At 45.6% G+C, this 27,120-nt stretch overlaps 1 protein-coding gene across 5 annotated transcripts in view; it reads left to right on the top strand.

Annotated features, from left to right (window-relative positions):
* Positions 1–12: 12 nt before the first annotated feature.
* FBXW11 (F-box and WD repeat domain containing 11) overlaps positions 13–27,120 on the top strand; it is a 56,706-nt gene continuing 29,598 nt past the window's right edge. The window contains exons 1-3 of one of the 5 annotated variants that reach the window (XM_059483517.1): positions 36–126; positions 8,118–8,197; positions 15,369–15,470. In XM_059483517.1, the coding sequence (XP_059339500.1) occupies positions 15,420–15,470 (51 nt within the window). In that variant the 5' untranslated portion in view covers positions 36–126; positions 8,118–8,197; positions 15,369–15,419. Of the gene's footprint in view, positions 127–8,117; positions 8,198–11,303; positions 11,409–15,368; positions 15,471–20,735; positions 20,759–27,120 lie in introns of those variants that run through there. The other 4 variants (XM_059483519.1, XM_059483518.1, XM_059483521.1 and 1 more) reach the window with 4 other exon arrangements.

Here is a 27,120-nt window from a genome sequence, read left to right as displayed (position 1 = left end):
CGGCGGGGCCTGGCGGGCGCGGGGCGGCGGCGGCGGGGCCGGGCCGGGCAGGGCAGGCGGAGCGCAGCGGCCGCCGCCGCGATGGAGCCCGACTCGGTCATCGAGGACAAGACCATCGAGCTCATGGTGAGTCCCCCCGGCCCCCGCGCACACCCTCCCGCCCCCTCTCTCCCCCTCCCCCCCCCCCCCCCCGGCTCAGGCCCCGCCGGCGCGCCCGGCCCGCGGGGTCCGGCGCCGCCGCTGCGGGGCTGTGGCGGGCCCTGCTCGGCCCCGGCCCGGCCGCGCCGTCCCCGCGGGGGGATCCGCTCGCTCCCGCCTCCGCCGCGGCCCGCCCGGGGCGCCACGAGCGCCTCCGTTTCATTGAAAATAAATAAATAACTGCAGTGAACCCCCGCGGCGGGCAGGGCCGGGCCAGGGCACGAACCGAACGCGAAATGCCCCGGCCACGGGGGATCCGGCCCCAGCCCCGGCCCGGCCGGACCCCTCCGCGCCCCCGGGGCGGGTCAGACCCCGCACCGGTGCTGCGGCTCCGCTCCGGCACACACGGAATTACCTGACGAGACCTAATTGGTGTATTGGTTCTGCTGCTCATTAACGCTCACGCCGCTAAATTCGCGCTATGGAGAGGCAGCCAGGTGGGAGCGGTAGAAAGAGGTGTTGATTATTTATTTTAAATATTAACAAATTTGTATCTCTATGGGCAAATATTGGAGGCCCCTCATTTTACTGCCTTTAGGCATGAATAAAATTAAGTTAGGAGTTGAGAGAGAATACTAATCGGTAAAATATTCTAATTTATTTGTTATAAACATAATTGCTTTTTCTCCGAAGCATAATTTGCTCTCACGTAAAAAATTTCATATAGTTCTCCAGAACTGAGTGGCAAAATGCAAATAATTTCCCTTTAAGGCACTCTGAAGGTGAGCTGGGTTCAGTGGAGACATAAATGGGTTTTTTAACCCCATGGAGTTGTTGCTAAACTACCTGATCCAGAATATATGAACTTTCTTTAAATGTGCCATCTGGTCTGAAAAAGCAGAAATAAAAAGAAAAAGGGGAACCTATAAAACCTTTGTGTATCTTTCATTATTTCTACTGATCACTGAGGGCAGGGGCTTAAATTCATTCCTAGGGAGCCTCCTGCCCTGGTCTGTGATCTCACACTTGCCCTGAGGACATCAGAGCCATCAGTCCCTCGGCAGGACAGGCAGGGCTGGGCAGCTCTGTGGGCAGAGCTCAGGAGCAGCCTCCCAGAGATGCCTCCTCAGTTCCCGAGGTGGGAAGAGTGCTCTGGTGCCTTTTTGTGCAGTGGAACACTCACCAGCACTCCTCAGCTTTGGGTTCTGTGAGGTGCTCAAATAGCATTTGGAGCTGGAAGGTTTGGCTCCCTCACCTTTCAAAAACCCCCACTTCTTTGTGTTTTCACAAGTGCTCTCCCGTTTTAGTCTCTCCTCTTTGTGGCCAGGTTGTATCAGGAGGAAGCAAATGGGATTTTTGCTGGTGAGTGTTGTACCCTCCCCTTGCTGGAGCTGGGAAATGTGCTAATCCATGCAAACATCAGTGGGGCTTGGAGGAGTTTCAGTCTCTAGTAGGAGGTTTTAGAAATACACTTTTCTCTCTTTCACAAGAAATGAATACATGTAAAAATCGAATAAGATGAACAATTAATTCTGTCGTTTCCAAGAGAAATTGTGCTCTCTGCAATGTAGTTAGTAGTTGAATTTAATGTTAACCTTGGTAGAGGCTTGCCCAGGATCACTTGTGTTTGAGTGGAGGTGTTTCCCTAAAAGCATTGCAGATCACTGCTGGATGCAGATGTGGAGGTTTTGCCTTCTGGTGTGGTGCAGCAGGGGAGATTGTCCAGGAGATTTGTGTGAATCCACGGGGCAGAAGCTGTTTGGGCTGAGTTCCCTGTTGGGGATTTCTGTGTGATCTGGAAATGTGGGAGTCAGTCTGTGGGAACATCCCAAACCTGGGATCATCCCAGTCATCCCTGGTAGACTTAGGGGGATGCTGCTCCTTTCAAATGTTCCACATTCCTAAAAGCAGATGTTTTATACCTTTCTTTGGTCAGGGAGATGGGGTTTGCTGCATTGCTTCCCTCCAGTGCCAGGGATGAATCTGTAAATACAGAAATGAGTAAATACAGGAGCAGAGTGTGATCTGAAGGTTCTGAGGAGCAAATAGACCATCATTCTGATGAACATAATGTGTCAATATGTTAATTGCATGGAAGTTTGAGAACATGCTGCTCTACTCATCAACTGTGCCTTCCCTGGATTGATCATTTGCATTTATTTCAAGGAAAATCAGTCATGGAAATAATACTGTTCTATTTTTAAGGCTGGAATCTCAGAGAACTATTTCAAGGTTTCAGAGTGACAACTTTGATTTGCTGTGTGAAGTTTTAGTGGGTGTTCCAAGCCACTGTGTCCCTCAGGACAGCTGAAGGCTTCCTGTGCCCTGTGCTGCTTCTGTGGGTGTCCTCAGTCATTCCCAGGGGATGAGTGTTGAGTGGTGCCACTCCAGGTGCAGGTGGTGCCCACCTGTAGGGGTGGGATCCCCAGGGGTGGCTGGGGCTGCCCAGGCTGAGCTCCTGGTGTCTGGCAGGGTTCACTGTGGGCTCAGGGAAATGCTGGGTGTGAGCAGGTAATCCAGAACAGATGGAGGGACACTCACTGAAAGGGCTCTTTCTGCCCCTGGTTTTGGTTTTCTCAGTGAAATTAGATAACTGTGACCTTTTTGCTCTTTTAAAGAACCAACTGCAATGCTTTGTGAAATAAGTTTTGTTGCCTGCAGATCTGAGTTGTGTATAAAATCCGTGTTCAGTTGTACCAACCCTGTGATTTGCATTTACCTTCAATATCTGCTGAAAGCCTTGTGTTCTTCATTTTCCCAGGACCCTTCCCATAATTGTTATTTAGTGTTACCAGCAGCTTTCACACTGTGGGAGGGTTAGCTGCTTAGGTTGTACTGAGGTGGTTGTAACTGAATACATCAGTGTGGTGAGTAGTTTGAGGGGCTTTTTATACATTTGTGGGGTGAACTGTGTGCACCATGAGATGTGGAATAAATAAAATAAATCTGCTGCTCCCAGGCTCTGTACCTACCAGCCACCTATGGGAGATGGCTCCTGAGCAGGAATCCAGCTGTGTGGAAATTCTCCCACTCACTGAGCTTGTGCCCCTCATGTTCCACTGTGGCCTTGCTGCCCAAGCTGCTCTCCAAACACAGGTCCCTGTTAAATTCAGCATTCACTGCTCTGTGTTAGGAGCATGAAAAGGTTTGGGGAAGGCCATGCCTGGCAATAAAATGGGCAAGCACTTGTTCATTCACACTGCTGTCATTTGTATCTTGAAGTTGTATATATGGAAATAATCTTCCTAACAAATGGCCTTCAGTGTCTAGAATGCCTCTCTCTGGCTCTCCTAAAAGCATCCAGTGTTTAAGTATCTTGGTAAATAATAAATGAAGAATTATAATTTAATATCTTGAAAAAAATCTTTGTTTCTCCTGGTAGGACTTGGATGTGAGGTGGAGGTGTTCAGTTCAAAGGTACCAGCCTGGGAAGGAAGTGTTTCACACAGGCCTGAGCAGCAGCAGCTCCTGCTGTAAATCACTCCAGGGCTACCTGGAGTTCCTTGGGTCACTGCAACTGGAGATGGTTGTGCCCCCAAACTGTTTAAAGCTAAAGTGCAAAATAAATCCCAACATTCTAAAATACAGCTGCTGTGTATATATCTCAGTAGGGCTGCAGTGCTCTGGCTTTTTCCTTCCCTGTCTCAGTCATTGCAAGCTAAGCAGGCAGTTGGATTTGTGGGATTTATTTTTCACATACTCTTGGAGGAACCCTTCAAAGAGTTGACTTTTGTAGCGACACAGACAGTGATCATCTTTGCAGCTGAAACAAAGGAGATGCTGTTCTAGCTGAAATGTGACTGGTTCTTCATTGAAGCCTGGGAGTAGATGGAGTGTTAGTAAAGTATTTGTAAACCTGTGTGTAACTTGGATGTGTTTTCTTCAGCAGGATAACAATCTGTTTGCTTTGCTGGCATCTTTTTTTAATCTTCAGTAGCTAAATGAGCAGAGCTGAGAGCTGCACGCTGGACAGTAAAGCATGCAGGGTTTTATACGTGGGGAAATCAGCAATGGTTGGAGCATACAGCTAAAGAGGTGCTGGTGGGATGGATTTGAGGAAGGCACAGCCTTGGGGCAGGGGATGTGAGGTCTGTGCTGCTGCCAGGCTCTCAGAATGACAGTCCTGTTTCAGAGAGTGCCTTGCAGAGGAAGGATGCAAATCTGAAGAGAAGAGATTGCTGTGACTTTGGCAGCAGTGCAGAAAATGGGAAGGAAGAGCTTAAGAACATGAATTAGAGCAAGGCAACTGCACTCAGAGCCAGCAGAGTGGTGAAAGGAGGGAAGTGGACAAAGGAGTGTGGAAAGCTTTATCTTTTGGTAGGGTTAGCAGGAGCAGTGGCCTGATTGGGGAAATGAGGTGGCAGAGAGAAGGAGGTTATAGAGATGCAGAAGTGTGTAAAGTTATCTGAGTTTTCTGGTGATGGTGGCAGTAGCCATCAGATAATTCAGGTGGAGGAAAGCTGCAGATGTGCCAATTGTGGGGGAACTTCTGAAACGAAATTGCTTTTGGTTCTTAATGAAAGGAAGTTACCAATTACTGGGGAGACTAAGCCCTGGTGTTTAACCAGAGGCTTTTTAAATCTCATTCCAGACTCAGATTTCTCACTTCATATTGCAGTTACATTTTCTAACATAACAAAGTTGTCCAGGCTCTACCTGGTGCTGAGCAGAGGAAGTTCCTGCAGTCTGGAGCACATGCAGGGCTCACCTGGGGAGTGTGATGGGGCAGCCCTTGGCTTGTGCAGGGCTCACCTGGGCAGTGTGATGGGGCAGCTCTCAGCTCCAGGGGCTGCCCCAGAGCTCTGCCCCGGGGCTGGCAGCTCCCAGAGTGAATCCCTGCCCAGGAGTCGGTGTGGAAGGAGATCCTGTCTCTGCAGCAGCTGCTGTGGGTGCAGCTGCCCTCTCTGAAGTGCTCTGGGGCTGCTGCTTTGATGAAAAGCCCATCTGCCTTTGGTGTGTGTCAGACAGTGCCGGCTGTGTCCCTCAGGATACTGAGCTTTGAGCACTGCTAAGATCTGGGTCACTGAGGAGTGTTGTGAGCAGCGTCGCAGCAAAACAACCTGCCTTGTTACAAGCTGTACCCTCAGAGAGACCTGGGAGTGTTCTTTGAAAGATGGATGTACCTTTTCATTTCATGCTTTGTAAACCCCCTCTGCTGCTTGTTAAATCAGCTTGCCGCGTGTCTCGGGGTGTGCTGGGTTTGTTGCCTCGCGGTTTAGAGGTCGCTGCTGCTTTGGCATTTCCAGTTGCCCAGCCCTGGGCAGCCTGGAGTGCTTGTGCAGCAGCGTGCTCAGGGAGATTGCTGATGGCTTTCAGATGAAATGGATGTTGCAGCAAATGTGCCAATGCGAGAGGAATGATGTGTGGGAGAGAACAAGAGGCCGTGCTTGTGAGAGGGCTGCTCCGTGACGAGGAATTTTTTTTGTTGCAGGGCAGAAAATGAATTGAAGGGAAATGAGAATATTGACTGAGTTGTTTAAATTAATGCTGATGGATAACAATTCTTTCCTTCTAGCTTTTTCCTTGGGCGATGTCTTCTTTATACGGATGCCACTGTTTATGTTGTTACATAATCTGATTTCGTGGTTTGATTTTTATGGCACCATTATTCACAGAAAATCCACTTTTTCTGGAAATTCCCTTCCTTCCCCAGTTTATTGATGTATTTATGAGCTCAGTGGTGTGACATCTGACAGCCTACTCTGTTTTCCTGTATCACTTCCACACATTTCCCAATATGAGCAATGCATGACCGAGAGCAGATAATGCAAAAATAACGCAATGCCATTGGTGTTGTAACAACGAAAAGCATTGACTCTTTCTGAAAACTCAATTTGCTCCTCATGCAGGCTGAATTAACAGTGGGAACATTTGAAGGCACGTTGTTTCTTTGGTGCTTTATTAATCCACATCCCCGCAGGACTTGCATCCTTGTACTTCCACCCCAGGAAATTAACAGTTTTGTGTGGGATCAAAGAGTAATTCAGCTTCCTGGGCCCATTTGTAGGATGAATACAGATGGAAATTTGTAAGATGTAGGTAGGGACCCACTTGTTAGGAATAGGGAGTGATGTGTTTTCTGGGTAAAATGACAAAAAAAGCTTTTTGGGTCAACTTCAAGCTGTTGGCAACAGTACAGAATTTTGGTTTACTCATTGACTTAGAGGAGAAGAGGAGAATCACTATATATATATAAAAATATATATATTCAGTGTTACAAGTTTGCTCTGAGTTTCATTCTGTTGAGTTCTTGAATGTGGAGTTTTGGTATGAAAGTTGTGCCAATGTGCACTGTTTGCCTTTTTGAGGGGTGTGAGCTTGTGTATTTCAGCATGGTTTGCATGATGGGGCTGTTTTCAAGTCTTCCAACCTTTGCAGTGAAACCAGTTTTTGATTTTCAGACAAAAATGCCTAAATCTCTTTGAAAATCTATACTCAGAATTTGCCAAACTTAGTAAGTTCCAGCTTGGACTCATTGGCAATTCTCTTAGGGCAGGGGAGGACTAGCCAGGGAAACTTGTTATTCAGGCTGTCTCCAGCACGCCAGGCCTTCTGGAGACAAAAATCAGACCTGTGCTGTTACACTTGCAAATAATGTTAAGGTTTGGCTGCCTGGAGAAGTGCCTCTCCTTCCAGCACCCTGCTGGCTCTGCAGTGACTTGGCAAATCAGTGCATTTATATAATTTGATAGCTGGCTTCTTGCTGAGCTATATTGTACTCTGAAAATTCTGAGTCATATGCCTTGACATCCTAGCACTTTCCTTGGCAGCCTTAAGCATCATGCATTGGACATGGTAGTGGCCCCACAGCGCTGCTTTGTCCTTGAAACGCTGCCCTGGGACTGCTGCCTCTGCCAGTGCCTGGGAGCAGGAAACCACCCCACCAGGAAGATGCTCCTTTCTTTAAGAGCTGTGGGCAGTCAGGGCAGTCCTGCCCTCATGGAGATGGTTTCCTGGCACAGCTGGAGACAGTGGCATTTTTTCCACCCTTCTGTGAGTTGCTGGAGCTCGAGGTGTGGGGCCCAGCAGTGGAGGCTGAGGTTCAGCTCTGGAGGGGCTGCAGAGCAGAGAGGGTGAGAGGTGGTGGGGATGTGTTCCTCTGGGGATGTTGCAGCATTTTGTTCTCACTGCTGGTGGGGGCAGCTCCATAGGCCATGGCCTGAAGTTTTTGAAGCTCTTGGTGGAGGTTGCATGGTTTGGTCTCTGCAGGCTGAGCTTTCTGTTGCATGTGGAGTATGAGTTTTCTGCAGACCCCATCTTCTCTGAGGTGTCACTTTCTGGCTGCTTTAAAGTAGTTACACTCTCACTGTGCTGCTGGCAGGACTGGCTGGAGGCCTTTTATCTCCCTGCTTAGCAAGAGGTGACTTGTTTCAGGAGTGGTGTACAGTGTCTTACTCTCTTCTGGCTCTAGATTGTTTTCCAGAGACACAGCAGTACTGCAAATGTACTGAATACAGTGCTGTGTTCCCATCAGGAGTGTCTTGACAACTCCATCTTTGTGCTGCAGATGTGTAAGGCAAATGAGGTCATTTTGAGCCTGGAAACAGGGAAATAATCATTGCAGTGAAGTGCTTTAGAGGATGTTTATGGCAGACCAGGAGAACCTTATTGAGCTGTCGTGCAAACCTGTGTTCCTGGAGCAGGCCTGCGAGGTGTGAGCTGCTGGTTGAAGCTTTAGGACTTGGCTTTGTTATTTGCCTTGTAGCTTCTTCTCATCTTCCTTAATCTTAGCAAAGTGAGCTGTACCCAAAACCATTTGTTGGGGTGACCCAGGGTAAGGGAAGGAGCAGTTTCTTGTCTGTAAATGCGTTTCTCTGTCTTAGATCCACCAATCCGACGACCCCACTAACGTAGTCGGTCCCGGGCTGGGCAGGTGCCTGGGCTGCCTTTCTCTAACAGCATTAGCAGTAATTGGGATTTCGTTCAAGAAAGAAGTAGATACACCAAGCTGAAGATGATTGGCTGCTCTCTTTTAACAGACAAGTCTGAGAAGGAAAACCCATTCGAATCCCCTTTCATTCTGGATTGGTGGATCTGAAGCCCAGAAACAAAGTTTCAGGTAAGAAGTCACCCTGTACTATCTCTTGCTGCTTCTGCTTAGATGAGTTTGTCCGCACATTCAGTCCCTGCTTTAACTGCTTCATGTCCCCAGGTGTTAGGGCACAGGGAATCAGCTGCTGAGCTGAGTCAGGGCATGGCCAAGAGGTACAGGAGCAGTACTGGAGAGAATGGCCAGTCTGCTGCGGAGCATCGGGCTGGGAGCACGAGGTGACCTTCTGTGTGGGCAGGAGCGGGCACAGAGCCATTGGCTGCCACATCCTGTGTCTGGAAGGGGAGAGCAGCCTTGTCAGTGACTGTCCCGGGCTCCCTGTGGAGTTCAGGGAGCTCCCAGCTCTGAGTTCAGGCCCTGTCCTGATGGATCCATCACAACTGCAGAGAACTTCTCTGGTTACTCCTAGGACAATATCCTATAGCTTTTCCTGCTGAAATGCCATTTGAAATTCTTGGAGTCAGTGTCCTAAACCCTTCCTGAGCTGTCAGTGTGAAGGTTTGGCCTCAGCTGTTTGGGACAGGTGTAGGGCAGGGGTGGCAGGAGAAATCCCACACTGACACTGGGTTTATTTCAGAGTAGGGGTGAGCCATTGTACTTGGAGTCTCATTCCTCTGAGATTTGGGATGCCTACAAAAGGTTGTCCTAGAGATGATTTGTGTGCCTCAGGAAGGCAAGCTGGGTCCCTGGCTGGCAGGAAAAGAAAATTATGTGTGTTCAATATCATATCTGGTGTGAATGGGAGAGCTGCACCTCCCAGTGCCCAGCTTTACTGTAAGTTGGTGCTTTGATGGACTTGGCAATTTATTTCTGCAGTCACTGTGAAGCAGTGTGCCTGGATTCCTGTGGGCAGTAAGAGCAGTAATGCTCAGCATTTGTGTGTTCTCCTTTGTAGGAGTTACTGCAGTGAATGGGGAGCCTCTGTATTTAACCTGCTGTAGCAGAAACTCTGTACATGCTGTTGATCTCATGCATGGTTTGAATTCTGCATTTGTTTTCCTGGTGTGGTATTTTGTGCCAAAGTTATATTTGAATTTAATCGATAAATACATTTATAATTAATTACTTGTGCAAAGGTTTCCTGGTTTGATTTTTAGTGTAGTTGAATTTTATTTGGTTAGGGTGGAGAAGTCTGTTTTAGTGTGACTCTTTTAAATAAACCAGAGGGAGAATGTAGGGGAAATACTTATTAACCTTAGACTGACACATTTCTTGCATTCTCATCCAGTATCAAATTGAATTTGTTCCACACAGCCATCAGACTCAATTTGGAGTTAAAATTGTGAAATAGTGTCTTTCTACGGAATATTTGCTGTTCAGGGTGTGCCTTTTTCTAAAAACTAGAGAACAGGGAGGCAGAAGCAAACTTGGCATATTCAGTGATGAAAACTGAAAAGAGGAAATAATTTAAAATACACTAAGCAGGGAGAAAAAAAAGAGGAAGCATAATTGAGTGCTCCTGTTGATCAAGATCCTCAATGTTATTTAATATTGCTTAACTTTTGGAAACATCAGCCAGCCCTTCAGAGGCAGGAGTTGAGCTGAGCAGGTTGGAGGCTTTGCTCTTGCCTGTGTTTTGAATGTTGCATTTCAGAAAGTGCCCTGTGAGGCGCTCTCAGAGCTGTGGCAGTGCTCCTGTGCAGCCCTGCCTGGCAGTCCTGGGTTGTTCTGGCAGCCCAGCCTCCACAGGCATTGGAACTTGAGTGCTTCTACCCTCCTTGGCTGTCCTGCGATTTATTGTCAGCTCTGTTAGGCCTCAGCCTTGAGAACATAAGGGTCTGAGACAGCTCTTAACATGTTAGACAAGTTTCAGCCATGTTTTTCTGTGTTTGACACCCTGCAAGTTTCTCCTGTGTGATGGGCAGTGCTGGGTCTGTGTTGCCCACTCAGGATTTGCCCTGAGCTGCTGGTTGGAGATGTCTGCAAGTCCCTGTTCTGCTGCAGGAGAGCAGAAGAAAGTGTTTTGTTTTAGAAATGGCCTTTTTAGTGTAACACAGGGGATTAGTGCAGAAAGGTGTATCATACAGCTGTGGGAGGTGGGGTGTATGTACATGAAGGAGGCAAGGGCTAATCTAAATGCTGTGTATTTTGGAAAATTGAGATTATTTCAGTAATGTTCAGAGTGGCTTGTGCAAACATTTTAGGATTTTTTCCCAGTCCTTTGTATCTTCTTGAAAACGAACTGCTGCATCTCATGAGTCTTATCCTGATTAATAAATTATAATGGAGTAAGGTGGTTATTCTATTCAAAGAAAGCATTTAATCTTCTCTCCACTGAACCCATATTCCTTTTGTAGCATTGACTGTGTGTAGCAAACACACTTTGATCTTCAGGAGCAGAGTGGGACAGCGTTCTCCATCAGCCTCCTGTGAATTCAGTGTCCTATCTAGAGCATCGCTGTGGTAATAAGGAGAATTTCTCTCATCAATTCTTTTCCCTTGTCTTGCTTTCAATTTCCTGATTCCTCACTTAGTGTTTTTCCCCCAGTGCAAGAGCTTATGTGCAGATCTTGAATGGCTGTTGGAAGGTTATTCCATTGAACAGTTTAAAAAACTATTGTGAATGGCAATGATTTGGCTAAATTGATTTTCCTAATGGCACTGTGACTCAGCTATTGGTTACCTAATTTTTTTTAGAATGCTCTAATAACAGAATAATAAAAAAAAATCACAAGTTAAAATTAGTTTTCCACTCTGTGGGTATTTATTTTTGAGAAATTAATTTTTGCATGGAAAGAGAGAAATAAATGCAAGAGTAAATTACGTCTGAAACAACTTTGTTGACCTGGGAGTCCAGTTCTGCTGAAATTGAAGCAGATTGCTGGAATGGAATGTAAAACTCCCTGAGTGTGGAAATGTGTTGTATGGATGGTGCTCCAACAGCCTTCTGAATGCCCAGGCCCAGTGGGGCTGCCCTGGCCATGGCAGCGGCAGTGATGTGGTGGCACCGGTTCCAACAGACCCGTGTGGAGCACAGGGCACCTCCCCGGGCACAGCCTGGCTGGGGGTGGCACAGGAGCGGTCAGAGTGCTGCTGGTGGTGCCTGCAGAGCTGTGCAGGGATGTCCCCTGGGGAGCTCGTGTCACCCTGCATGTCCCAGCCAGTGTTCACACACACCCTTGGATGTTCTGCTTCCCACCTGTGCACACTCCATCCCAGCCCAGGGCTTCACCACTGCTCTGCTTGGCACTGTTTGAAGCCTGAACAGGAAAAGCACCAGGTAAGATCTGGAGGAAATCCCAGCCTGCAAACCGGGAGGGAGTTGGACTTGGCTGCTGTTCCTGCCGAGTGTAAAATAATAATGAAGGCCTTGAAACAGTGTTACTGCTCATGTTTTTTTTATGTCTTAGTGTGGTTAATGCTGATTTTTGAGGAGATCTGAGCTTGCCGTTAAGTTGGAGGTGGGAGCATAAGGCTTTCCCAGACTGTCAGACTGCCCTCAAATCCAAGTTGGCTTTTCAGAGCACCTCTTGGGCTGCATTAAACTGAGCCCCCAGCCATGGAGAGGGGTTTAATTAGCACCACTTACCCATAAAATTATCAATATTAAGTGTTGGTGGAAATAAATACCAATTGCGTTGGTCCAGGCCAAAGTAAACTAACCAGGAAGTCACCATTGCTGAGTAGCATGTGAATTTCTTATTGCTGAAAATCTCAAAATAATTGACAGTGAAGGCTGAGGTTATTTGGTTGTACCTTTTTTGCATGTTTTTTCCTTAAGACTGGAATTTCCCAATAAATTTGGATTCTCTGAATTATCTTGTATAAATAAAATGAATGGAGTGAAAAATTTCGAGGTCATATTTTTAATATTTTATAAAACTTGCAGCACAAGTCTGGGTTATGTAAATGCTGTCATTCTTAGTTATGACGCTGCAATATTGCCATGCCTGGGTTGCAAAGGTGTTCTAATTCCATCAGAAACACAGGCTATGGGCATTTCTTGGGCAGTTTAAAGGGCTTTAGAGGATAAATGTGTGAGGTTTTTTAAGGGATACAAAATTGTGAGGATTTCTCCGAAGGAAATGATTTCTGGGCATGTTACAGTGCTTTAACCAGGCCATGCTGTAACCTGGGAGAAGTCCAGAGTGAAGGAAAACTTTAAGATAGGATAGTTCAGGGCCTGAGGAGGTGTTTTTTATACCTCCATCCTAAAAGTTCCCAGCTACAAAGTTGGTTTGTTGGATGCACACTGCTGTGTGCTTAATTAATATAAGAAGTTCTTAACATTTGAGTTTTAAAGACATTGAAGCATCTCCCCTTTTTACTGAGGATTTACAGATTTCTCTGGGAATGCAGCATTTTGTATAGGCTGCTTCAGTTTGAGATTTAAGATTGAAATGCAAAGCTTGAAATGTAATTCCTGGGGCTAGACCACCAAAGCAGTTCTTTGTGTATGGAATTAGCATCAGTCGTCTCATAATAAAATTAAAGTAGGAATCTTTGCAAGCCCAAGGCATTGAAGTGATCAGAATGAGAGTTTGTGTCTGTTCCTGCCTTGCCCTGGGGCTCAGAGCCCTCTCAGCTCTGCAGATAGAACCTCCAGGTGATCCCCTGCCCTCACAATGTGAGGCACTTAAAGCTCTGCATTGCTGATTACCTTCTTGCTTAAAATCTGAGTTTCAGTTTACCTTCACCTGTGCAGTTCTGTTCTCATTCAATTCTGTGCCTGTTGGCCACTGGCACTTTCCCCTTCCCAGGCTTTGTTAAACAGTGCTGCACCTCCCTGGGCTCCTGGTGAGAGAGGGGCCAGTGCAAAGTGAAGCCTTTGGAACACTGTTAAGCTTTTATTCATCCCAGGTCAGGCGATAACATGTCAGGGAAGCACACAAATATTTGCACGTTGTTGTTTTGGTGTGAAGTGGGACACAATATTTAATTTGCAGCATTGTGCAATAGCAGTGCTGCAGCTGAGTGTCCAGGGAGGTTTTTGTAAAGCCTTTCATGCAGTTTCATAATGCTGTGAAAAGGGTTTTGTGTGGCTTAACCTTGGCATGGAAATGGCCTCAGTGTCTAATGCATTTTGAATTAAATTTAAAAAATGTTCTCAACTTACCCATTTTTGTCTTAAGCACTTCAAATTCAGTTTATTTAGCTAGAGTAGTTCCTAAACTCCCCCCCACATGATAACCTCTAAACCAGTGATTTTTGGTTTATAATCTACAGGTGTAGATTCATTATAAACATTATCCTCAGCTTTGTACACCTCATCTGAACATCTCAGGAGAGGAGTTTGCTGTGGTTTTTATCAGTGACTTTTATAAAGTCACATGAGCAAAGTGACTTTTTAAATCAGGCCTGGATGTTTAAAAATGTTTTTGGGCTTTAATCAACACCTGCAGAAATACCCTGAATTTTGCTGGTTCGGTGTTTGCAGAACCATGATGAAGGTATTTTCCTAAATGGGAACTAAGAACAAAATGAATTGGAAAGGGAGTTTCTTGAATTATACACTCATTTTTGAGAAACAGACCTATAAAATGTGTATCTTCAATCAGTGGGTTTTAACAGTACATCCCATCTTTTTTGAAAATATGAAAGCCACTTTTTTTTTGGTGTCTTCTTGAAGTTAAGGTAGTTTCCCTGTTGTCACTGATTGTCTGTCTTAGAAGTGTCCTGGGAACTAAATTTCCAATGTTAATGCAAGGACATGTCAAAGTTAAGTAATGCAAAATAATGACAAATATAGTGGAGTAATTACTTTAAAGCTAAATCCCATTTCTCTATAAACATTAAATAAACTTTTAAAACCTTTTAGTAATTGAAAACTATGGATTTGTTTTGCTATTAATGAAAGAATAATACAATAAAACATAGATATGACTATTTTTACCCCTGTCCATAAGAGAGATGCTCCCTCTTTTGCCATTCCAAGTGCACAGCACAGGATGTCCCTGTGGAATCAGCACCTTCCTGCTGGGTAAGAGAGGGAAATTCAAGGTGTTTTGGTGCTGCTAGGGCCATTATTGTGCTGGTTTTGCTGTAATTTCTCTCCTTGGCATGGAGATGAAAATATGAGTCTTCCTTTTGTTTTATCCATAAGATATGAAACAAAAAAAAAGTTTTTTAGCCTTCAGGTGCTCTGGGCTCTCTCCCCCTCCTTGATCCTGGCACAAACTGCTTTCCATGAGGCTTCACCTCCAGTTATTCCACTTTCAGCTTTGACCTGTGTGGGGCTTTTCTTTCAAAGTTTTGGTGTCCATTGTAACTAAATTGGAAGCCTGTGTGGAAAATAGTGAAAGCTCAGTCTGTGCCAAATATTGCAGCTGGGTTTGTGCTCTGCTTGATGCTGAGAAATTGAATCCTTTTCCCTAACTTCATCTCGGGTATGTAAGCTCTGTCCTTAAAAAGAACTGGGAAATAATATTGGGGAGCTACAGAAATTTTGGGGAGTCTGTCTGTATCAAATTTCTTCAGCTTTCTCCAAACTTTTCCTACTTCTCATGTGGGGAATTTGGTAGTTAAGCTTGGGTGGCAGGAAGAGCAGTAAACGTAGCCAAGGGATGATTTGGCTTTAGGATATCTTCAACTATAATTCCAACATTTTTCCCCAGGTCATTAGGATTCCTTGATTAAGCAGAGCTGGGTCATGTAATGTGAGCTCAGTTAAGTGTGGTTCCTCTCTAAAATGTGCTCCCATTGTCGGGTTGAATAAAGAACCACAGTTTGTTTGAGAAAGCTGAGACACTGGGGAGTGCCAAACCTTAATTCCCAAAGCTCCTCCAGGTGGATTCTAAAGTCTTGCCACCCCAGTGGCACCTCCTGTCCCCAGGGCACTGTGCAGGGCACAGCTGGGCAGGGATTTTGGCCAGGCTGGGTTGCTGGGTGGGGGCTCTGCCCTGAAAGCTCTGCTGCGGGCAGCAGTGTGGGTGAACTGAACTCTCCTGCTGCTGGGAGTCAGTGAAAGCATTCAGCTGGGCACTGAAGGCACGGGGTTACAGAGGGGAGAAGGAGCTCAGGCCAGAGGGGTGGCTGGTCCTGGGCAGGCCAGAGGGGTGGCTTGTCCTTGATGGCTGCACAGCACCTTCAGTGGTTGTTTCGCCCCTGGCACTAACTATGGTGAATGTAGAAATAACATAGATAAGTACCCACGTTAACATACTAATGAGTTGCCTGCCTTGAGTGATTTGTTGTGGCATCTAACTGCTTCTTCTCTTCCTTCCTTTTTGTCACCCTGCAGTGTTCTGTGCCAAGGTCTTTGTGGCTAGGCTGCTCCAACCTGGTAGAGAGCATGTGCGCACTGAGATGCCTGCAGAGCATGCCCAGTGTCAGATGTCTCCAGGTGCCTTTCTTCTTTCTTGTTGTAAATGTTATGCTGTTGAACTTGTGTTAAACTCTCAGGACTCTGTTTAATCGAATTGTTTAGTCTGCTAAATGTTTTTTGTGCATCCTTTTCTGAAATCTTCTACTTAACTGCATTGTAGGAGTGACTCTTTAAGGGCTTTCTGTGCAGCAGGGCTGGGGGGAGCTGTTGTGTTTTATTGCCTGTTTACTGACATTGTGATATCAGTAGCATAGTTCTGCATGTTGCCTGCTACCTTTTGCTTTCTCTTTTAACTTAAAAATAACGTAATGAGCTTTGCTGTTAATGAACTGACCAGCCTGTGATATTTGTGTGATTGAATTTAGAAAGGAAAAGCTTTTTATTTGCTCCTAAGCGTGGGCCTGGGTGTAGCCTTACCTTAGTCTTTGCACGTGTTTGAACAGAGAATAGTGAGCATGGAGTCCTGGGCTCTTTGGGTTGCCCTGTTAACTCAGTTTTTTAACTTCTTAGAAGTGAGGGATGGGGGTGGGGGGTTGGTCTGCATAGAAAACCACTAAATCCTAAGTTGTCTGTTGTTTTTCTTCTAGTAAACTGTTGGAGCTAAGCCTGCATAACTTATAGATGGGGAATTGCTGCTTCATTGGTTTGGGAGGGATGTAAAATGATAAAAAGGGAACTTTGGGGACCAGTTAACAATTTTTCCCAGGGTATTTACCTTGGAAGGAAATGCTGAATGTGTGTAGTAACTTTGTGGCACCTCCCAAAGTGTTTCTGAGTGTAACATTTTTTTTAGCAGAAAACAAGGATTATTTAACATTAGTCTGTTTGCATAAGAGCATCATTCAGTGGTTCAAGTCTTTCATGTGCATAAAATGAGTAGTTAAAAGAAATTGCTTTTTTGTGAATGAAAATGAACAATTGTGTCACTCCATTTGAGGTCAGCCACTGGAGAACATCAGTGTCTTACCTTAGAGAGTAACCAGTTATTTTAAAACTTCTCACCTGAAAAATGTGGCCACTTGAAAGTCAGCAAATGTGAATTTCAGAATCAGAAATTCCTTCAAAATTTTTGTTAAAATACGAATCTGTTTTTCCATTTGAATGCTTTACGTTTCCAATTTTGAAATAGTATTCAAAGAAAGGACAAAAACTCACGTCCAAGACAAACTCCTAGATGGGTAATTCAGTTTTATAGAAATGAACAGTCTCATGGCCAAATCATTGCTTATAGAGGAGTGCCTACAGTCATGCCAGGGCAGTGTCCCAGAGGCTTGGTGTCTGTCTTGGCAATAATCACAAGCTACTTCTAATTTTGACAGGGTGGGATTGTTGGGGTGTCTGCAGGACTGGGAGTTGGACTTTGCTGATCCTTGTGGGTCCCTTTTAGCTCAGGATATTCCATGGTTCAGTGAAACATTGTGCCAAAATAAAGACTTTTTCTTTTTATTAAGGTTTGATTGTTCTGTAGAGCTGCAACCAGAAGAGGCTTTGAGACTTTTGGAAGTGTCTGTGAAGGATTATTGTTTTTTAAAAAGTTCTCCTTTTAGGTGTGTGAGTCAGTGATGTTGTAAGGGGAACTTGGAAGCAAAAGTGACACCAGCTGCTTTCCCCATTTATTATTTTTGGCACTGTGACTTGCCCTTCATAGCTTCCTGAACTCTTAAGCCCACACAGAAATCAGGTGGGGCACAGGTAGCAGGAGCTCTTGGTTCTGCAGCACACATTGGTTAGAGTGAAATGATGAATAGGAAGTGCTGGAAGAGAAATACAGAAGCTCTTGGTGATTGCCAGAAGTTACCTGGGATTGTTAATGTTGTGTGTGGTGTGAGCAGGCCAGAAAGGGGGAAGAGCAGTCTGGAGCCTTGGAGAATCTCTGCAGGAAGCTCTTGCTCAGTCCTGGGGGTTTGTCAGACCTTTAGGGTTCAGCAGTCACCTGCCATCCGCCTAAAGGAAGAAAGCAGGATTTGGTTTGTTCTGCCTTTCTGGGAGGTTTTTAACAATCATCACACCTAACAAAGCTAGTTAAAATCAAGCTGTAGAATTTCAGCAAATCCCCTCTGCCCATGGATGGGGAGGTGCTCCAGTTCTCAGTCTGGGTGTGTATTCTGTGCTTTTCCTCATGCAGTAAAATACCCTCACAGTGTTTTAAACCTTAGTATTTTAAACCTTGCCCTTTACTGGAGAAATATTTGCTTTCTGTATTCTGTGAGCTGTTAGTGAATGCAGAAGAGAAACAGGTCATTTATTTAAAAAAAAAAATTATTCCTGTTTGTGGTACTTGAGGTTTCTTCTCATCTACACTGGCTTTTGGTTTAATTGGTATTATTAGGAAATGCAGTCCCTGACACCTAACACTTGTTTCTGTTGCATGGAGAAGTACATATTAAGTGCCAGTTCATAATACTTGAAACTGCTGCAAGGCCTTATTTTTAACTGCTAACTGCTTAGTTACCTTTAATGATGTTTTTGTACGTGAACACACTGGTATCCAGTAGCTCCTGTTCTCATTTGCTTTGATATGGATTTCTCTGCAAGATTAAAACCAAAATTCTTGTTTAGGTCTTTAGAGAAACTGGTTCTTGTTAGAGAAATTTGTTAGCAGGTGTGTGATGCAGCCCTGTGGATGCAGCACCTTCCATGGCTCCATCCTTGGAGCTCAGCAGGGATTTTTGGAGTGTTTTGTGCTGCTGTTTGGGAAGTGGCTCCAGCAGGGCTGCCAGGCAGAGACTGCAGGGCTCTGGGCTCTGTGAGTAAACATCTCCAGTGTGGTGTGAGCACTGCTCATTAAGCAACAGAAGATAAGAGCCCAGGCATCACTTTGAATTATTGCATAATGTAGGAGGTGATGAAATAAGTCTTGGGAAATGAATTATTAGAGAGATATAAATGAAATTAACCCAGTAACCAAATACTGCCCCACCAAGTTTCTTCCCTGCCTTCAGTTATGCCTTTCTTCTACTTCTGTTTTTTTTAAAAATATTTTTATCTCTCTTTTAAAACTCCACTTAGGTTTTGTTGGGCTTATTTACACCCTCCCAAGGTCTTTGGGGTTCTTAGAAAAGTTTTCAGCTTAATTGCATGCAGTGCCCTGCTCTTCTTTGCCTCTGTGTTCAGCCATGGCCTGTGTGGCCTGGAAGCTCTAACAGAGTTCATTCCCTGCAGGAACAAGAACTGTCTCACTTCCAGAGCTGCCAGTGGGAGATCTCAGCTGGTTCCTCCACAGGCCAGACCATAAAGCTCATGCAGTGGCATTGTCAGACTCCTCCAGGCCCATTCTCCCAGGTACTCAGAGGCTTGGGGCAGCACCTCTGCCTTCCCTGTCCTTCATCCTTGCCTCCTGCCCAGCTCCAGAGGTGCTCCTGGAGCTGCATTTTCCTTTTCATGGAGTCCCCATCCCCAGAGGTGGCACTCAGAGCTCTGGGCTGGGTATAGAACATAAGTTTCCCTTCTTTCAGTTTAAACACAGAAGTTTTCAGAAGGAAGTTTATTTTTTTTTATTTATTGATGTTACAATTTAGTATTAACTTGCTTAAGCTTCTGTTTGTTTTTCTTTACTAATTTTGAGTTTCTGTTGATGTTTCTATTCTGATACCAGAGGGAAGCACAACAACAGAAAGTGTAGTTGGAAAAACTTGCAGTTGAAAGCTAAGAAATGAACATGAAAACTATTTAATCCTCCTTTTCCAGTACAAATTCAGGCACAGACATGATGCAGCTTTCTTAAAACCACAGAGTGCTGGAGATGGGCTCTGCTCAAACCTCCTCCTCCAGAGCATGAAATCACCAATGGGAGATGATGAGTGGCCTGTTGCTCTGGAGCTTGCATCCCTTTGGAAATGTTACTCTCTGTAGCTGTTGAAATGGGTTGTCATAACCAGACAACTGTTTTGCTGCTTCTGTTGGGTCTGAAGTCATTTACAAATACCTTTTTGACATGTTTTCTGGTATTTTGCCTCAAAACAGTGGAACTGTTACCATTTCTTTTTGGAAACAGTCCAACAGCTCCATTAAAAAGAAATACATATTTGATTCCTTTTCTTTAAAGGAACAGAATGTTCTGTCCAATATCTGAAATATTTCTGCTTGTTCCCTGTGTTTAAACAGACTTTTCAGGGACACAGCTTTCAAACCCAGGCCAGCAGTGTAGAAGCAAATAAAACTCCCCATGATGGGTCTGGGGGCAGTGTGGCAGGGGCATGGCCTGGATTCCCCAGTTCCTTAACCTGAGGTAAAAATGGCCAGTTCTCCCTCTGGTAATCAGCAGTGCTGCTTTCCAGTGTGGTTCCTTCTGTCTGGAGTCTCCTCTCAGTGAAAAGTGACACCAGTTTGGGGTTTGTTTTCAGCAGTTTCTTGTAATAACTTTTCTTTTTTAGTTCTCAGTGTGGGTGTTACAGATTTTGAGGCCTGATCCAGCAGCTCAGTTTGGTGGCAGTTGCACATCCTGCAGGCATTTGCAAAGGGTAGCATTGCATTTTATTCCCTGGTGCTCCAGTGCTTGGCCATCCTTGTCCTCTCCACCATATCCCAGCCTGTTTCCTTTGGAGAGCCTAAACTGGGATGAGCATTCTGCAGTCTGGACATCTTTTAGAGTCACAGCAGCTTCTGGTGGTGCTTCCAGCTGGTGTGGCCAGCCATGGCTTGGTGCTGGATCCAGATACCTCTGCCCAGCAGGATGGGGAAATGTGAAATGTAGGGATTGCTTTGTCCAAGTGTGATTTGTTCTCCAAAGGAAGCACTTCTCTGGTGTCCCTCATGTATCTGAGTGCTTTGGGCTTTATGACTTTAGTTTCTAACTGAGCCTGTTCATTCTTAGGGGCAAGAAGGGACCTTCTGTGTCTTGGGTCAGTTCTAGTGTTTGGTTGGAAATGGAAGTGAGTTGTTATTTACTGGAGTGAATCCCAGGATTGAGCTCTGAGCCAGAGCTTTGCTTTCCTCAGCTGAGGAGCAGAAATGTGTCCTTGATGTGGGAGAAGCAGCAAAATGGAGTAAATATCTGTGAGTTTTGGTTCCTGATTTGCCTGGGACATGACGTGCATCTGTCACTTGGAGCTGGCTGTGGCTCCTGCTGAGGATTCCAGCTGTATTCCCTGTGATCACAAAAGGGGGTGAGGATTCCAGCTGTATTCCCTGTGATCACAAAAGGGGGTGAGGATTCCAGCTGTATTCCCTGTGATCACAAAGGGGGTGAGGATTCCAGCTGTATTCCCTGTGATCACAAAAGGGGGTGAGGATTCCAGCTGTATTCCCTGTGGTCAGCAGAGAGGGGTGAGGATTCCAGCTGTATTCCCTGTGATCAGTTAGAGGGGGTGAGGATTCCAGCTGTATTCCCTGTGATCAGCAGAAGGGGATGAGGATTCCAGCTGTATTCCCTGTGATCAGTTAGAGAGGGTGAGGATTCCAGCTGTATTCCCTGTGATCAGCTAGAGGGGGGTGGGAGCAGCCTGTGAAACCTTGTGGCAGGTGGGAGTCACCCGTGGTGGCCTCCCCTGGCTGGCACCATTTGGGTGCTGCCAAGCCCTGACCTTTCTGCTTGTGGGGAAAGAGTTTTGCTACTACAGCCACCTGACACACACGAGTGCTTTTTTTGGACTTTGTTGTTTTCAGTGGTTTTTGGAGAGCGTTAAAGGTCATACACTTCATCCCCAAGCTGCCAAGTGTGCTTGAACAGAAGAGTGACCCCTTTCAGGAGCCTGCTCCTCTTGGTGGGGAGTTCTCTCATTGTGGTCTTCTCTTCAGAAGCTGCCAGTATTCAGAAGTCAGTAATTGACTTCATCACTGATCTTTCTGAGCCAGATGAGGTGGAAGTAGTGAAATGAGTCCCTCTGAGATACATCACTGCTGAAGGGACCTCTGAACACACCAAAAGTGATGGGAGCTTGGAGATCCAGTCCTTACTCCTTTGGGTGACTTGCTGGCCTGCCTTTTTTGTTGTTGGTGTTTCTGTCCTGTTCCATTCAGAGATCCCAGTCTGTCCACTCCACACTGGGCAGGATATGTCCCTGTGGAGGGAAGTTTTCCATGGTGAATTCATGGATCACCACAAGGTATTGGCAAATCCAGTGCCCATTGCTCAGAGCTGCAAGAGTGGATGCAATGCCAGACATTAATTGTGTCCCTCACAAAGCACAACACAGTCCCACTAAGCCTGAGAGATTTCACAAGTGGTGGGCAGGAGCTGTTATTGCTGATGGCTCTGCTCAAGTGTCTGCAGAAAGGATGCTGTTAGCCACAGCCTTGTGTTGATGCTTTCTCAGCCTCCTGTGGAAGAGAGGATTTTTTCTCTCTCTGATCCTGTTATGGTGGAAAGAAATGTGTTAGGAAACGTGCCTTGCTCCCTGCCTGCCTTCTGGAAGTGCCATGCTCGTGCTGGGAGGGATGGAGGAGGGAAATCTGCCCAAGGAGAGGAGGAGATGCAAGGCAATCTGCTCTGGGTGTGTGTGACAGTCCTCTTCCTTGCAGGTCTTGTCTCTTTCTCACAGAGGAATTTTCTAGGAAGCAGAAATGTATAATCAAATATTTCCTACCAAGATTGAAATATGGCATTTGTGCAGTGTCTTTGCACCTCAGCCTCCTCATCAGACCCCCCTGGCAGGAGGGTGGGTCCCTTGCTGAGGAGGATTCAGCAGCTGTGTGAGTGCCAGTGTTGATGGCTTTGCTGATACTGGAGGTGCCACTCTGCGTCTTCATCAGGACACTTACCCTCTCCAAGTGAGAGACTCCTGGTGCTTAGCACACTGCCCCTTCCCAGCTTCCCCTGAGCCTCTGTGATTTGCATCTGATGAGTTGGAGTTGTTGTGTGGGCCTTCAGGACTCACACTGAAGAGTCTTTACATAGGTGGTTGGTTTCTTATGGCAGGAGAACCCAAGTACATCAAGGGAGGCATCAGAGTCCAGGGTAGCACAGCTGGCTGCAGACACAGCAGGGGATTGAGCAAATTGTACCAATTCCCATCTGGCAGGGCTGGGGGAAGTGCTACAGCAGAGAAAGGAGGAACTGTAAAGTAAGCTTTTTACTCCTCTGTGTAATATTTCTGTGGCAAAAAGGTCCTGTTTGCAAAGCCTCACTGCTCTGTGGTGCAGGATGGTCTTCCACTGTTCCCAAGTGGATTTTGGGATTCCTGAGAAGTTTGAGGTGAAGCTGTGCCCTTGAAGAACAGTGCTGTAACTGATTTGTGTTATCCTGAAGTATCTGTGAAATCCTCTTTCAGCCTTGCTGATTTACCCTTCCCAAAGACCCTGCAGACTGTGGGGCTGCCCCAGGAAACAGAGCTGGGACTCCTGGGGCTGTCCCTGGGTTCAGAAGCTTTCCAGCAGCTTTCCTGCCTCTGTGCCATCCTGGCAGGCCCTGGGGCAGGGATTGTGCTGGCACTGCCAGGGCACAGGGCTGGGCTCGGGGTGCACAAGGTGTCAGCTGGCCCTGCCTTTGGTTTGCCCTGTGCCACAGCTCTGCCATCCCTCTCACACAAGAAGCTGTGGTGTGGATTGAAAATAATCTTCCCAAGCCAGGAACCTGACACGTGGGGCAACTGTTCCTGCTGTTCTCACATCCTCTTCTGCAGAGTCCCACAGTGAGGTGCTGCTGTATTCATCAACTGGATCTTGAAGTTGTAGAGAGAGAAGGGGTGCTGACCTTCCAGGTCAGGAACATTTACCATCCATTATATAAATCATGTGAAATCTAAATTATGCAATTGCACATGCCTTTGAAAAGCCAGATGGAATCAGCACTCAAGTGCAGAGTGTCTGCCTATCCCCAGGCAAGGCTGGGTGAATATTTTTAAAAAATTATTTGAGTATTTTTTTACAACTTGTATCACTGAAGGCCTTTTCATTTAGCTGCAGTTAGGCTGCAGCCCTCATGGAGATAAGATTTTCTCCACGTTCTGGGTTGCTTGGATATCAGCAGTTCCAAACCCACACTGAACCTGTGCATAAAAAGCTTGTGTTTCAGGCAATTAGGGAGTGATTAGAATTTCCTGAGGAGTTGTGAAGATTGATCCATTTCTGTGAGCTGCCAAGTCTGGAAGACCCTGCTCTACATCTCTGGAGGGAACAACTGGACTTCCAGCAGGACAGGATTCTTCCTTGGGGTAGCTCGCTGGTTCTTGGCTGCAGTTGTATTGAATTTTCATTGTGGTGGCTGCTTTTTTCTGTATTTCTTTTGTGTGCAAATACCATCTATTTTGCAAAAGATGAATAATTGAGGGTTATTGCAGGTTTAGTATTTCAGACTGTCCAGTGGCTTTCAGTAACCTTTGTGTAGCTTTCCCTGTAAAAGTTTGTATAGAAGCCTGTTCAAAACCTGCTTAAAGTTTTGCAGTGTCTGAGGCCTTTGAGTGTCCCCTCCCTCTCACAGCTCTTCAAACCCCTCATGCTGAGGGTTGTGCTTTGGGCTGACAATTTGAGGTAACTCCCTTTAGTTTGATATGGAAACAGCAGGAGAGATCTGAACCCAAATTCCCTCTGGGAAACCAGGAATAATCTTTGAAGTATTTTAACTTTGCACCAGGCAGCCGAGTTGCAAATGTGTAGTTAATCTTAACAGAAGCTAATTTATTTTTGATGAATTTGAACTGATCTAATTACTAGCTTAGCCTGAAATTTGCTTCCCAGATGTTACTTATCCTGCCTTGAATCTGGAATACTGTTAACATTTATTAATTCTGTGGGGCAGAGTGTTGTCTTCTGCCTTGTTTACCCCTGAATGTGGTGTAGAGAAAAAGGTCCAACTTCTGGAGCTTTTGGAGTTTGATTTTGCCTTGCCGTGGTGTGGAGGTGTCCATCCAGGCCCTGGCTTTGGGAAGGATGCTCCATGGGAAAGGCAGAGCTTGCAGGAGGGGCTGGGCAGGGTCTGAGCTGTGAGCAGCAGTGCTGGTGGAGCAGTTGGTGCTGCAGGGATGCAGCCGCTGCCTCTGGAGTGTCTTGGCTGCTCCTGGAGCTGGAATTCAGCTGCTGTTCTGTGCTCAGCCCTCGGTCAGGTGTGCGAATCTGAGCACTCAGCAGTCGAATGCAACTTTAAATAGTTTGTTTTACTTTTACAAGTCCTGTAAATGACGAGATGAGTGGATCTGAAGAGGTCTCTTTGCATCTGCTCTAAAAGGAAGAAAAGCGATGATAATCTTAAGCCGGTATTTTCCCTTCAAGTTTTCTTTTTTGGATGCTTTTTTAATACAGGAAATAAAAGCCAAATCAGTTTTTTACTAGACATTGAGAGAGTTTCTAAGGTAGTAAATATGACTTAATGTTTTCATTATATATATTAAAAAATCCCAAAAGCTTGACATACCTAATCCTCCTAACTGCCTACCAAAATCCAGTTATTAGAGTAGCTTTTGATACAGTTACAGGTGCAGATGTTGTGAACAAGAGTGTAACATGGTGTAGTCAAAGCTTTGAAAACTTAAGCTCTGCTTTTCCTTCAGAACTTTCAGTGAGTTTGCTGTATAAGGGACATGGTTTGAAGTTTGCCCTGAGTTTTAAAAGTACAGAGGAAAAACTGTTCTGCTTTGGGATGGATTAAGATTAAAAGTGCAGATTCTGCCTAAATAAGTTTATCTCGAAAATAGATGAACCATTAGTGCAAAACTGCTGCTAATAATTGTGGCTGAGAACTTGTGGTAACTTCTTTATTTAAAAATATCAATTGAAAAAGCAAATCACTACCTTGCTCCTGACATCTGTATACCTTCCTACAGCCTGTTTGTCAGGGCCATGTCTCTGGTTTAAACATTGTACTTTTAAGAAAAGGTTATTCACAGGCAGAAGGGATTTGTCTTTTGAAGTATTTGGCCTGTAGGGCAGTGAAAGTTAATTGTGAGATGTTTTAGGCAAGTGACTGCAAGTGTTATCAGTGATATCAGTGATAAGCTTGATGGCTGCTTTGATTCACATTTGAGTGTTGAGATTTGCTGCTGTGGCAGGAATGGATTGGGGTTCCTGCACACATCGGTGCCTGCCAAGGAAAGCTGAGTGACTGGGCAGTGAAAGGAATGAACTGAGACACCTGGAAAACAAACACCACTCTGAGCTGAAGGTGCAATTAAAGCTCCTGTTGGGTGGGAAAATGAATCCAGTTTTCCTCTGGATGAGCCTCAGGTGAGGCTTTGCAGAGAGCCTTGACTGAAGCTCCTCTTATTGCTGGCTGCTCTTGTGCAAGCTGGGAGATGATGATGATGATGGTTATTATTAATTGAAAATTTCCCCCTGGCAGCACAAGCTGAGCTTGTGGGCACCTTAACCCCCAGCCCTGGCTGAAGTGCCAGCTGTTTTTGCCATTTCTCCTGCATCACAGGTGCTCTGTGTCTGAGGGCAGGTGGACACACAGTGGTTTTTCTGTGTTTGGGCTCTGGTTTCCATCCAGCATCAGGGTTTGCACCATGTGCAGTTTTGCAGGCCGTGCTTTGGTGCTGGAGTGGTGCAGGGATGAGTCATCAAATTGCTACAATTACACAATTCCCTGCTCATTGTCCTTGTAAATACACCGTGGTTTTATAGCATGGGTACAGGCAGGTTTGGGTTACTGACTCTTTACTCCAGACACTCAGAACATTAAATGAGAGTTTAGGGTGTCTTTGAAACAGTTCTTGCAAGGAAGGTGTTGTTAATGGGATCCTGCAATACCTGTTGAGGTAAGGCTGCCCTTAAGACCCAGCCAGTTACTGCAAATTTAAAACCCAACCAAACCAAATCAAACCCCCACTGGATGTCTCTTGGGATTGCAGTAATTACATTGTTTTTCTGGTGACATCAGCCTGCTGTGTGGAAATGGAGGCGTGCTGGAAAATAGCTCTGAACTTGGACAGAAGTGCAATTGTTTTGTTTCTTATGACAACCTACACTGAACTAACTAAGTCATTAAGTCAGTCAGTGAATATTTTTGATGTAAATCTTTCTGAGAACATGTGATATGTTATTTCAGAAGTTGTAAAAGCCCCAGAATGACTTTCCTGCTACAGTTCTCCATCATCTGTGGCCCTTCACAGGCTGGGGTAAGGATTAAATCCTGCCCTGCCAGGCAGGCTCAGGCTGCAGTTTGGGCACAGAGCTGCCTGTAAAAGGATGTGCCATCACCAAAGGCTCATGGTGCAGTTGGAGTCCTTGCTGAGTGTTTCATGGAATTGGATCAGAAAAGTAATCCTGAGCTGCTGAGCATTTTCATGTGTAATTTCAGTTTCAAAAGAAGTTATGTGCTGTGACTCTGGGTGCTGCCCCCACTGACCTGACTTGTGAGGGCCACCAGGGTCATCAGAGGGATGGAGCACTTCTCCTATGAGGAAAGGCTGAGGAAATTGGGATTGTTCAGCCTGGACAAGGGCAGGCTCCAAGGAGATCTCATTCTGGCCTTCCAGGAGCTGAAGGGAGAGGTGACTGAGCATGGAGAGAGATGATTTACATGATTTTATTAGTTTCATGTGAATTTAGAAATTCTGAACACTCAGAGATACACAGTTTTATGTGTTTTATAGAAGTATATACACACACACACAAGATCAGTGAGTTAATTCATAATAAGTTTAAGGTGAAGACTGATACTCTCAAAGGAAAGTTAACATAGTGGTATTAATTGTCAGTCATCAAAGCAGTGGTGATTAAGCAGAGTGATCTCCTTAGTGACTGCTTGTGGTCTTTGGAACCTGCAGAAATGACTGTTCTGGAACATGTAGGTGAG

This window comes from Ammospiza nelsoni, chromosome 16 (genome assembly GCF_027579445.1).
Source record: "Ammospiza nelsoni isolate bAmmNel1 chromosome 16, bAmmNel1.pri, whole genome shotgun sequence".
In the NCBI taxonomy this organism is placed as follows: domain Eukaryota; kingdom Metazoa; phylum Chordata; class Aves; order Passeriformes; family Passerellidae; genus Ammospiza; species Ammospiza nelsoni.
This window is presented reverse-complemented; position numbering and strand designations above follow the sequence as displayed.